Consider the following 13,805-nt stretch of genomic DNA (forward strand, 5'->3'; position numbering starts at 1 on the left):
ACATAACACTCTCACCTACTCATATACACACTTCATCCCTCTCACACAGGTACTTACCTCCCCTCATAAAAACATTTTTAATGATATACACTGATCACAGAACCCTTGTACAGTATCTTTCTTTGAGCAACTGATTATCTTAGTTCACTCTTGCTGGATAACACACACATGCACATACATACATTTATATGTTGCTGCTAGCTAAAAGTAATAGGTGCCTGTGTGCAGTGCAAAACATAAGCATGCCGAGCGTTGTTTATACACATGCACATAAATGTTTTAATTCTTCGTAAAGACCAAAGATTTTTTACTTACCAACACAGCAAACTACTTCTTTTTAGCGGTTGGCAAACAATATTCGACTTATCTTCATATTGATGCTTCTTCCTGTTTCAAAATAATAAGAATGCAATGTATGTGGATACGCAGTGGATTACGTTTGATTTGGAGGGAATGCGCTCCCGATCTAGGCTACCTAAATGCGTAAATCCAGCTTCACCTCCAGAAGTGAGTACAAGTTGCCTTTCCTAATAACGTGCTAGTTAGCAAGTTTCAAGATAAATGTGGCTAAAGTTTACCATCTCTCAGAGAACTGCGTGGCACCCCATGGAAGAGAGGTGTGGGGTCAGCAGAGCTCATTAGCATTTAAGGTGGCTTGCGATAAAACAGCATGCGGTAGAAAGAGCTGTTTTTGATACGGTAAAAACGGTGTTGTTTTACAGTACCACTGAGAAATTTTAACTTTAAAGTCGGAAGTCGTGGCCTAATGGTTAAAGAGTCGGACTCGTAATCCAAAGGTTGTGGGTTTGAGTCTCGGGCCGGCTGGGATTGTAGGTGGAGGGAGTGAATGTACAGTGCTCTCTCCACCCTCAATACCACGACTGAGGTGCCCTTGAGCAAGGCACCGAACCCCCAACTGCTCCCTGGGCGCTGCAGCATAAATGGCGTTGGATGGGTTAAATGCAGAGCACAAATTCCGAGTATGGGTCACCATACTTGGCTGTATGTCACTTCACTTTCACTTTTCATTAAGACCCTAAAGAATCATATCAACTTGTGAAGAACCTTTTAATCACCGTTATTTTTAAGATTATAACAATTCATCAAAAGATTCCTCAGATTTTTTTCCCATTAATTAGTAATGTTTTGCAGGCATTTATCACACATCATAAATGTTAAGAATAAAGTGTCAAACTTGTTGATTTTTGAACCTCTGACACTATATGCTTGAAGATTGAAAGCAGATGCTGCAATCATCTCCGACTAGACAACTGTTGATCCAGCCTATATGGTAAGGGGTTATGTTACTGTTAACATGCTGAGGAGGCAGAAGGCCGATTTTTCCACCAGGGACTTTGGGAACACAAGACTTGTATGCTTGTAGCGAATTGACACTTTCCTTGACTGACACTTCATTAATCATGTTTGCAGTAGAGCGCTATAATAGTAATGATGTTGTTTGGGAGCTTGACAATGCACATAGAAAGGCAAGTAGGAGAAAAGCAACTAAATGTGTCCCCCCCCCCCCAGTTTAGGGCATTTGAGAGGAAAGAGATATGCCCGATGTGTCAAGTGCCCTTGTTATCCATCAACCCCCTGCAACTGCTAATTCAACAGTTTTTTTTATTCATATTTCAGAAGCAATACAGAATTGTGCACAAAATGTATGCTGAATGTACTTCTACTGAGTGGTACCTGGTGAGATAGTGGTTAATTTTCAAATCTCTGTCCTCAGCAGAATCTAGCTGGATATCCCAGGTGGGCAGCTCAGAGCTTCATCAGCATTTGTACAACCATGTCACATTAGAGGCTGTCAGCTGGAAGGCATGAAGTTCTTCAGCGGATCCTATCCATTATACAGTCTCCTGTTGAGGCAATCCATCTTAACCAGCAATGTCACCAGTGCTACTTAAAGCCTTAAAACAGTTGGAGACATTGTAGTCAATGAGCACCGATATGGCATGTGAAGTTACATTAGGTACACCAGTAAGAAAGTTTGAACCTGGTTCATGATATGCGTAATCTCATCCCCCCCATTGCCTCTCTTATTGCAAGAAAGGCCATAAAATCAACTAAACCCATGACTTAATATTCCAAATGAAATACTAGCATACTGTATGGTACTTTGCTTTTTACCATTAAAAAAGTGTGTGAAAAGAATGAATGCAAAGGAAAACATTTCAAAAATTTTAAAGTATCATGAATCATGTTTGATAGCTATTTGTTTAGGCCTTAAAATGATTAACATGATCAAAACTTTACCTGAACACTCTGTTGTACACACTGCTTCTGCATGCATGCTATTCTTTTGTTGGATAGTTCACACTTTTTCTGACAAGTGTTTTATGTTTTTTAGTATATTTAAAAAATGTTCTCCTTCCTTTTTGCTGTGAAATTGTTTTACTGTTTACAAAGCAAATCTAAGAATAACATAATGTTATAATGTAAAAATACATTTACTGGACTAAAGCAAAATGTTTTTTTAATATATTTATTAATACATTCATTTATCTATTAGAAAAATCATGATCACGTCAGGTTTTAAGCAATGTTTATTATTGTATATCTCTCAATCATCATTCTATTTAATTGCATTACAATGATGATTGAGAGATGTACAAATAATAAAAAAGCCTGATATGCATCATATTTGATACTCACATTTTAACATGATTTTTTTTTATACGTTTTTTTCCCCATGATTATTTCATGTCTGGTTTAGTGCAAAAAAAAACAAAAAAAAACAAAACAAAAGGGAATCTGATCAAATATCAAAATCAAGATGATAAAGATGAAATTTGCATACTGTGGAAGAAGTAAAAGTTTGAGGCATGCTGTTCTAAACATAACACAGATTTCATGGTTTCTCCAGCTACAGTGATGCCCCATGATATAGAAAATGAGCTTGTGACAATTGTCTTTGGACTCTAAGCAACGCATGTTCACTTAATTCTGTTTAACTGAATACCATGTTAATGCATACAAGGTAATAATTTCCTATAAATTAAAGCACGTGTTTTGAGTGTATTTGGTCTAATATTTATTCTGCACTTGTATTATTTAATATCAGGGTGTTTTATCCACTTGTTACTGGCTTTCAAGCATGGTTGATGTGAATTTCACCATGTTCTCTAAAGTGCAAAACACAGTATGCAACACATACATAAACACAGATGAGTCTTTGGCTGGCATCTGCATAGCTTTGTTGCACATGCCAATTACGTCTTTTGTCAGTGTTAGGGCACAGCAGCTGCAAAAGAGCCAATTGCACACTGGTGCCAGGAGTTTATGTGATTGCTCAGCCATGCATCACCTCTCCAATCAATCTCTTATGTTTCATTCAGTGTTTTTTTTCACCTTATAAGTGTTTTTTTTTTTTTTTTTTCTGGATGGGCAATTTAATCTAATGTTTTTTTGTTGTTGTTGTTTTTGGTCTCTTTTCCTATTATGAAATAAAGGAGTAACATGCCATAACCTCTTTTTAAATTTCAGGAATTGCTTGTGGACAACAGAGGTACTTTATTCCAGAGAAACAGTGTGTGTGTGTGTGTGCTTCTATAAAGAATATGAAGGAAATGTCTTTCACACAGAATATATCTACTTTACATTATTCTTCATTCATAATGGTGCCATTACTACTATGACATCATAGGTTGAAGAAATATTTGGAAAACAAAATGCAAATTCTCTTGCCAAATGCTGCGATCATTTCAATGATAACTGTAAACATTCATTTAAAACTGCCTTCCACTGACAGCTCATACTGCGTATTTTAAAATTGTTATATAAAAAACCAAGTAACCATGTTGATTTGGATCTAATGACTTTCCTGAAGTTGGACATGACAAAAATAAATGATTTGCATTTCTGTGATTGAGTTGGAATGACTGAGGAACTTCAATCATATGTTTGTGATTTAAAAAAAAAGAACCAGCTCATTTACCCTAAAGCCACTAGCAGTGCACTGACTGGTTGTGAGTGCTTGTCATGTGATCTCAACTGGGTGGGCACTGAGTGGACTAATGCTGCCTTCACGTGCTATTGGAATTATCATAAATACGAGTTTCCTAATCGGAAATTGGACATGAACGGCCTCTCAAATCGTATTTACTACTGGGAAATTCGGAAATAATTTTGATACCCGAGTTTCCGAATTGGGCGGATCATAAACTTTAAACATGGTGGAGGGGACAACCATTGCTGCTGTCAATGCTGTTCTCACAACAACTACATCCTTTTGTCTTGTCGCCAAAGTAGTGTATTTATAGGCTAGATATGACCGATCATTCAAAGCATATTGTTATAATTTGACTGTGTTATTCAAATGCTATACAAATGGTCTTGTTATCAATATGAGTCAAATGTCAGAGTACTGCAGATAGCTTTTACAAACATTACAAAGACACGCTTTGTGTCCATTCGTAGCATGTTCAATTTTGAATTGAATGGATGTCAAGGTATTCAAGATGAGATGGGCACAAAATGTGAAGTTTTTGAAAATTCCTGAAGATTCATATAAACGGAGGAAAAATACAACAAATGAATTCATTCTTTGGAGCTTCTTCTGAAAGTCTGTACTGGTTGTGTGTGCTCTCGCAGAATCTGTAGAACAGTAGGAGGTGAATGTGACCTTCCTGTAAATGTCTGGAGTTTTAATGAGCCATGTGATTAAAAAAAAGGACATGAACACATGCTTTTTTCTTGAGCTTTGAGTGTTTTTCCCTTTTTCAGAGCCATTAGTTCCCTAGCATGTGGGTCATCTAAAGTCACAAGTTGCATCCTAAATGACGCACTATGCACTATATATATATACTTATCCGTGTAGTGTTTGAATTATAAAAGGTTATTTTGTCTTTCATCATCTCTGATAGTCCCTCCTCCTCCGCTATGTAATTATAGCTGTGACAGTTGAGTGCAGGGGGATCGTTCACCCAAAAATTAAACTGTTATCATTTAACACCCTCATGTTGTTCAAAACCTATGTGTTTCTTTCTTCTGTTGAGCACAAAATAAGCTATTTTGAAGAATGTGTGTAACCATTTGCCACCAAGACTACCATAGTATCTTTTTCCATTCTATGGAAGTCAATGGCTACCGTCGACTGTTTAGTTACCAACATTCTTCAAAATATCTTCTTTTGTGTTAAAAGACGACAGAATTGAGGGTGAACTATCCCTTTAAAGCTGTTTTACTTTGCATGGAGCAGGTCACCGCAGGGCCCGACCAGTTGAGATCACATGACCAGCTGAATGCCACTCTCTACCATTCAGTGCACCGTTAATGGCTTTTGCAAGGCAAGCATCAACCAATTATATTTGAACTATATATTCTAAGCGCCAAGTAGCGGCAGCTGGTGATTGTACAGGTTGAAGCCCCAAACTTGCAGAATCGTTATTTTAGGGCTTCATTTAAGCAGAATTCAAATGCTGAGCTCTTTAAAATTCCACATTTATTGCATAATCTATATTTTGCTGACACTCAGTATTTAAAGATGGATGTTAGAGTCAAACTCAAAGCACAGTGTGAATCCAGTATGCAAGGAACTGTGTTAAAGAGCTAGAAAAGTTGCTTTGAAACCTCATTATTTTGGGAGGAGAACAGATAAGATACAATATTAATTCACTGTAAAGTCAAAATACTCAAATTCTCCTTCGTTTAGTGATATAGGCAGAATTTTCTTGAATATCAAATCTATTACACAAAGCAAAAGTCATTGAGCATATTACACAGTAAAATTTGATTCGTAATATGGATGCTAAAACAGCCTTATACTAGCATGTACATAATACTCAATGCAAAAATGTGGACGACACAAGATAAAATCTAACTTCCGTCATCTTCCAACCCTGTTCCTCTCTCTTATAACTATAACTTTCTGTATTCTCTATACCTCTGTCAATAAAAATGGATGAATGAAATGGTTTCAGCATTAAACAAAAGATGAATACATTGTCTTATATTACATTATGACATTCTTATGCTACTATTTTTCTTACATATCGGCCTTTTAATTGATCAAGAGGAAACGGTTTATTTTTAATGTTGTTCATGTAGGATTAGGAATAAAACTTTCTTGTGCACATAGATAAATCCATTATCAGCTTCTGCATATATGCCTTGTGCTTTATTGCCATCTGCTGGTAAATACAAGTGTATTTGAGAGTTTTTTTTAATATCCAATGTTACATTAAGTGCAGAAAGTTAAAAAATCATTAAGCATTTATTAGAGATGTAAAGCTATAGCTTATGTACCTAATAAAAACATGTACATTCAAAAGGAAATAATCTTCCTATAAATTCCACACTTAACTACACTGTGTATGAAGAATCTTTTATTTAAAATCCATAAACCACCCAAGGCAACTTGGCATGTCATTTATTTCTGAGTCACTTGAAACAAAGCAGAGCAGCGTTATCATAATGACATGCATATTAAAACAAGCTTATCAGGGTGAAAAACGGAGCAAACAAAGCATTTGCTGCACAGCAATAACCAACCTGACATGCTTCTCTAATTGAACGTAACTTATTGAAGGGGTCATCGGATGCCCATTTTACACAAGTTGATATGATTCTTTAGGGTCTTAATTAAAAGTCTATAACATACTTTGGTTAAAATTACTCAATTGCAGCGTAAAAAAACACCTCAATCGCTTAATCGGAGACATCTTGTCTTCCCCTGCACCGGAGGCGGACAGCTCTCAGCTCACTCAGCGTGGGTCTAAGGTAAGATGGCCCTGTCAATCAATGTCTGTCAATATAACAACATGGAATTGTATTGATATGATCTCTGATCTCATGTACAGGAGTGAACTACTACACCGGTTTATGACTTCACTGACAGCAGGGCTCTAATTATGGAGTGTTTAATGTAATTGACCAACCAAAGAAAAAACTAAAAAGTTACAACAATATTTGTAGGGGATCAACATGGAATGTATTGTCGGAACGCTGTGATTTTACTTAGAGAGCCTAATACACTGTAAAACATCTGTTCAACTGTGGAAATTCATCTCTGTCAATTCAAACCAATGTCTCCTGTCAACATTAAACTATTTCTAACAGAGCTTCCGGATATTTTGACCTCTCTAGCTCATTAGATATTAACTCTCTAGCTCATTCAACAGATAACAGCAAGGTTGATTTATTGATTTATTTATGTGTCGAGCAGAGCAAAGCGGTATTGAACATAACATTTGGCTAAGGGCCCCTCATGTTTTTAACGGCAGATGGGCTCAGCTTCTTTGTCCTTTGGGAACAGTTTGAGGAACCAGTGGTTAAGAAATGATTATCATCACACTGGCACAGGCACATAAATTGGTCCAACACAGAGGAAACTGAGGCACAGGAGGTTTGATAAATTGATGAACATTGAAGGTTGATCAAGCATACAATATAACCCATCATACTATCAGAATCATACTCTTCTCTCTTTACTCTTGGCAACAATCAATCGCATGACATATGGCGAAAAATAAAAGGTACGCTACCATTTAAAATGTTGAAATTGCAAGAGCTCTTATGTTCACCAAGGCTGCATTTTTTATGCATATTTGATCAAAAATACAGAAAAACACAAACATTATTTCAATATGAAATTAAATTTTTTTTTATTAAATATATATATTTAAAGTGTAATTTATTCCTATAATGGCTAAGTTGAATTTTTTTAGCAACCGTTACTCCAGTTATCAGTGTCACATCATCTTTTAGAAATCATTCTGAAACATTTCATTTTTATTATTATCAATGCTGATAACGGTTGTGCTGCTTAATGGTTGTGATGAAACCATGTTACTTTTTCCATTATACAAATTATAATAAATATATGGGCGTGTTTCTAATTTACAGAACTGTCACCGGGACATGTGATTTCTCAGGAACTATTTTATTGATATCTATCAGCTAGCGAGAGCATTTTCTGACTGACTATTATGGTTTAGAGCACCTGTACTGTAAGTGTGCAACAAAATCAAAAACATGAGCCTTTAAAATCACAAGGCAATTTTAAACAGCAAAAGTCCATGAGTAAATACTGAAAGTGCAAAAAGTCTTGCTAGTGCAATGGGCCCTTTAATCGTGTCAGTACTGTTTGTGCTTAACTTTAAAGGCCATATTGACAACATATCAAACACTCAATGACACTTAAGTTTTCTTAAAACAAGTTCTATTATAGCTACATATTCCTTCAAGCGTGTCAATAAATATGCATTTGTAAGGCAGATTTTAGTCCTACTTGAAGGTTAAAACAACAATATCCCTTCATAATTGTTGTAACTACTGAAAACAATGTTCAGACAGCTCTGCAAAACAATCATCCACATAAATATATGAATGTTTGGAAGCTGCAGACAATTTTGATGTAGGTACGTGAATGACTGTGGTGCATGGTTAAGGTTTGGATGGATCTTTCTAGCTCTGCTGTATCCCACATAGTATATTAAACATTAGATATTTTCTGATTGGCTGTGATTTTTGTTGTTTCAGGCAGTGCTTCAAATTAGACGTGTTGTACTGATTGCTCCTCCTTGGTCTGGCAGCAGTGATCCCTTGACTCAACTATTATGCTTCCCTGAGACAGGAAGAGATAGTCTGACTTCATGCCAGTTTTTTGATAAAGTCTGTGGTCCTCTGATTAGTGCAGATATCTAGTCAGTCCTCTCTGGCAGTTTATGTTGCCAAACGCTGATTATTTCGACAGTAGGTAGTCACAATATCACACAGCGAAGCTTGTGAGAACTCATGGCTCTGTCTCCACGCCACTTTGTCTTTTTCTTCTTTTTCAGATTCCGCTCTGGAACTTGCTGTCTAAAAAGGCAAAGAACGAATGAAAAAGAAATGTGTCAATACAAATGATAATAATGCCAGATTCAAACTTTGAAGTGCCCCTGCAATGTCCAAAAATGTCTGGATAGGCAGAAGTAAATGATCTTTCTTGTACATCATCCTAGTAGATCATTATGTAAATGTGTGACCATGAGTTTTATTTACCTGATAACTCTGACTAATTCATGAAAGGCTCTGTCCACATTCATTGGAGGATCCTTGGCACTTGTTTCAATGTAAGTAATCTAAAGAAATAGAAATTACTACATGAAGTCACTCATACAATTCGCTTCAGTCTTTAAAAAGAGCAGAAGCTCCTTAAACACTTCAAAATGTTAATGTTAAATTTTACATTTTTAAGTCTTACATAAAAAGTAAATGTTCAAATCTTTTGATAAATATAATGAATTATTATGTATATAAGATCAGAATGATTACAAATATATACACTACTGTTAGGAGTCAGTAAGATTTTTATTATTTATTTTTTATTAATACTTTTTTGTAAGGATGCATTTAATTCATCAAAAGGCTGCTGAAAATTATTTTAAATTGTAATAATATTTGACAGTTTTTGATCAAATAAATGCAGCTTTAAGAGCATAACAGACTTCCTTCAAATGTATAAAAAAAATTATAAACACTAGTGTTTATTGTTTATGTGTTTTTGCATGGGGATGGATGCTCCAAAACCGCTAAACAAAACGTACCATAAAAGTAGTAGTAGTAGTAGTACAGGCTGAAACTCACCCCCTCTTACACAGAAGAAAGTCATACTGGTTTGGAATGGCATGAGGCTGAGTATATCATGACAGAATTGTCATTTTTGGTTTAACTAACCCTTTAACCGCTGTCAGTGAACACAAACACTCTAGATTGTGGGCTCACTAACAGTTAAATTCCACTGTTGTCAGTCCTATTATAAAGTTGTGCTCTGATATTGGTTGGACTCACGTTGTGTTTGGCGGCCATCTCACAGCCCTGCTCATTTGTCACTTTCCTCAGATGGACCAGGTCCACTTTGTTAGCCACCAAAACCATGGGGAAAGATTCCCTGATGAAGACACAAACTTCTTAAAAACAAAAACAAAAGAACAAAGGAAGGAGGGAATATTCGGAGGTGTCAAAAGTTAGTTGTGGACTAGAGTTTTGTACACATGATTTCTAACCGGTCTTTGACTCGTAGGATGAGCTGGTGAAAGCGGTCGATGTGTTCAAAACTGGCCTTGTCCGTCACAGAGAACACAATGAGGAAACCATCACCAGTCCTCATGTACTGCTCTCGCATGGCGCTGAATTCCTCTTGACCTGCTGTATCTAAAACTGCAAGGAGTGAAGGTAATAGGGACAAGATAATGACCAGGACATATGTTGTCATGTCATACAATGAAAAATCTGAAAAATCTTTCATTTCTTTTATATAAATAATAATATTCTCAATACAATATTATACAAATAATATTCTCTATATTTTCTACCCACCATCAAAGTATGTTTCCATAAACCAACCAGTCTTTAGAAAGCAGAATGAAAGACTGTCAAATGATGTATATTTTAAATATTATTTTTTTTTATTATTATTATTTCCCTTTTTTCTCAAACCTAAACCAGCTTGGACAGACTTCAGCTAGTTATAAACCATTTAAAACTGCTACCAACTAAAGTAGGTTTTTTCTGGATTTTCCATTAGCCATGATTTTTTTTTTTATCTGTAATGAGGCTAAAGGCTTGATATTGGCCTACTGATAAGACTGCAAATATACATAACTGTATGAGAGCACTAAAAGCAAGAATATTACTTATAATGCAGAAAAATAGTACACACACGTACCATCCAAAATAGCCCACTGGCCATCGATCTCTGTGTGTTTCAAGTAGGAGTCTTCAATAGTAGGATCGTAATCTGGCACAAAAATCTTTTGGAAAAACTGGATGGTAAGAGCACTCTTTCCTACGCCTCCGTCTCCCACAACCACCAATTTATACGTTGGGAGGTTGTCGCTAGGGACAGCACTGGTTGCCATGATAACAGCTACACCTGAGGAGAGAGAGGAGAATGTTATCCCTGATCATTATTTAAGCTTAAACATTAGGTAGATGACACTTATGAGGACTTCTCATGTTTTATAAAGAAGCTGAAAGTACTGATGAAAAGTTCAAATGAGGTTTTCTGTGGAATAGTTCTGCAGAGAGCTAATTTAGGATAAAGGGATGCATTGCAAAGGATATGATCTAGACACAGACAGTGTGCTTCTTTGTAATTGCTGTTATTCTCTGCACAACACAAACCTAGAAATCTTCCAAACCCAAGTCTTATTTTATTTTTGATTACAGTCTCAAATAAAGTAAAAAATAAAATTTAAACAAAGTACCATGAAGTTTCTAGGACAATGTAAGGATGCGAATAAGGTGTCAAAATGTTGATGATATTCATATATTTATCTATTGTAAAAGATAATTTTTAGCCTTGCAAATATGTTTTTAGATACAAAAAGTATCTTTGATTCTAGTACAGAAGAGGGGAGAAAAAACATTAAATACATAAAATGTATCATAAAGTACAAATGCATTCCTTATTAAGCTACTTCACTTAAAAAAACAATACTGTACAAGCACTTGTATTTCATTTTATGGCAAATAAACAAACAAACAATAGACAACAAACAACAAGAGAACATAGACTGGCAGTGTAAAACGATTAAGCAAGATTCTTAAACAAGTGCCCCAATTTTATTATATATAGACTTAAGGTGAAATGACCATTTGAACCTAAAAGTTGTATGAAAATAAGTAAAAACATATGTTCTTACCTAAAAAGGCAACTCTTGTAGCAGTGCGAAGAGTTTAAAGAAGTCAGCTAGGCTAACGAGGAAGTGTTTGCCCGGCCTGTGAGCAGGGCAATGTGTGCAATTCAGGAGGAAAAGTCTGTCAGTGGGTGACAGCCACCCCTTCCTGCGACCCACAATGTGAGGAAGGAGTAAACTTCCTTCCTAATTCCACCAGGCCTGAAAATTTGAGTGATCTCGCTTTCATAAGGGAACCATGAGAACCTCTCGACCAAACACACCCATGAGAAAGACCTCGAACTGACCTCTTATGATAACAGTTCATGTACATGAGTTCATCCATAAATGAAAATGGTCATTTATTCCCTCATGTTGTTCTGTAAGAATTTAAGTGGAAAGGTTTTTTTCTCCCTCTCTCTCTCTCTCTCTCTCTCTCTCTCTCTCTCTCTCTCTCTCCAGTGTTTTAGCTAAATTTTCAAGTGCAAAGAACTTATCATGTGAATTCTAACGTTATTATTATAACAAAATAAATAACATTGAGAAATAAACACAGGGTTATATCAAGTTAAAATAAATAAATGAATAACTGCACAGCTCTTATTTTATCTTTTCACATTCAGAATAAATCTATAAAAGATAGAATTAAGACATAAAAAGACGCTGACTTAAAAAGTTAGACTTTTTGTCATAATTATTTAGACTTAAATACTTAAATCTCATAATTATGACTTTTTATTTTCTAATTATGATTTACTTATTTTCTTATGTGAAAGAAATTGACTGCCTTTATTTATTTATTATTTAAAAAAAATAATATCTGCCTTATAAACCTTTGATATGTATGGATAATTTTACAGAACAGCATTGTTTTAAAATGGGTTGGAGCGAGACCATTTAACTTCTCTAATGCTATTAAAAAATTATGTATTTTCTAAATGTATCACTTCCACACAGCTGTAAAGCTATATTTAGTTGCTCTATTACTCAGAAGTTTCCTGCGCGCTTCTCTCCATCAATGATGACGTCACTTTTAACGCAGCGTAATGACGTATTCCGTCAGATCAGTAACTCAATTCAGTTATTTTATTTAACAAATACTTATGATGATTATAAACAATGCCAACCTAAATCCGAGGGCTATAAACTGACATTCGTGACAGGTTTATGTCTGAAATGACTCATATGAGTGTGATTCTGAGTACTGATAAATGACAATGATCATCAAAAACCATCATCAAACTCTGGCAGGAAACTTACCAGTCATGGGTTGGCTGATTTACCAAGTGTGCAAAAATCTCCAACTCCTCCTCGACATCCCTGTATATCAGAATAAACAACGGGCTCTTAGCAAAACAGGCTCTGCCCTTCAGTTTAAATGAAAAATTAAGACATTTCCCTCCGCCCTTATGAAATTACAGTGTAACAATCTTCACATCGCAACTGCTGATGCTATATATAGAATGGTTTCGACGGGGTGGATGCGTTTCTTTTGACAACTTTTCTGTTTCTTTCATTGTTTTATTTAACTAGCAGCATTACACATCTGAAACAAACAACTGTCAATATATTCCCAGAACTTTCCCTAAAACACCGTCTTCTTCAAAACCCGTACATCCTCACATAAACGGAAGAGGTTTCCCCTCAAGCGCAAATGGACTGTTCCTCTGTATGAAGCCTCATCATCACTTTTAAAGCGGCAGCTAAAGTTTATTACTGTTCGGGTTCTAGAAGATGATGTATGAGATGAAAAACAAAATTATGATTGAAAGTACAATAAAAAATAACTTCATATTTTGTCTGTTTATCTTAACAGGACGACGTTTGACAGATGTAATTGTAACTTTTTAATACTGTTAAATAGAAAGCCGTAGGCATTTATAACATTTCAAAAGATGAGGTTTAACAACAGGGGAAAAATAAAATAAAATGTTATGGGTCTTTCACGCCCAACCGGTGCTTTGTCATAACATAAGTATGAAATTAATCTGTCATACTAGTGTAACTAGTGCCTGTTCTGAAAGTGTGCTTCGTATAAAAAAGATAAAGTTCACTGCATGGGGAAATAAAGGCTTTCGGCTTCTGTTTTCTACGAGTCAAAAGTTTTATTCCTCTAGAGGCGCTCGGTGGCTCAAAATCTTTTTGGTTTAGTCAAAAAATATAGCCTACCTATCCATACGTGACATACAATAGCCA

General features: G+C 35.6%; 1 protein-coding gene across 2 annotated transcripts; it reads right to left on the reverse strand.

Moving 5' to 3' along the window:
- Positions 1-7,717: 7,717 nt before the first annotated feature.
- Positions 7,718-13,069, reverse strand: mrasa (muscle RAS oncogene homolog a). 2 transcript variants are annotated; one of them, XM_079426589.1, is made up of 6 exons: positions 12,870-13,069; positions 10,658-10,864; positions 9,996-10,149; positions 9,781-9,880; positions 8,992-9,071; positions 7,718-8,808 (listed from the first exon to the last, which is right to left on the reverse strand). In XM_079426589.1, exons 1-6 carry the CDS (start codon positions 12,874-12,876, stop codon positions 8,709-8,711), a joined length of 648 nt encoding a protein of 215 aa, XP_079282715.1. In that variant the 5' UTR covers positions 12,877-13,069; the 3' UTR covers positions 7,718-8,708. The 2 variants fall into 2 exon arrangements, with proteins under 2 accessions (XP_079282715.1, XP_079282716.1); XM_079426590.1 differs by lacking the exon at positions 12,870-13,069 and adding an exon at positions 11,637-11,737 and having other exon boundaries at positions 7,730-8,808.
- Between the last annotated feature and the right edge of the window lie 736 nt (positions 13,070-13,805).

Source organism: Barbus barbus, assembly GCF_936440315.1.
Source record: "Barbus barbus genome assembly, chromosome: 10".
Taxonomy (NCBI): domain Eukaryota; kingdom Metazoa; phylum Chordata; class Actinopteri; order Cypriniformes; family Cyprinidae; genus Barbus; species Barbus barbus.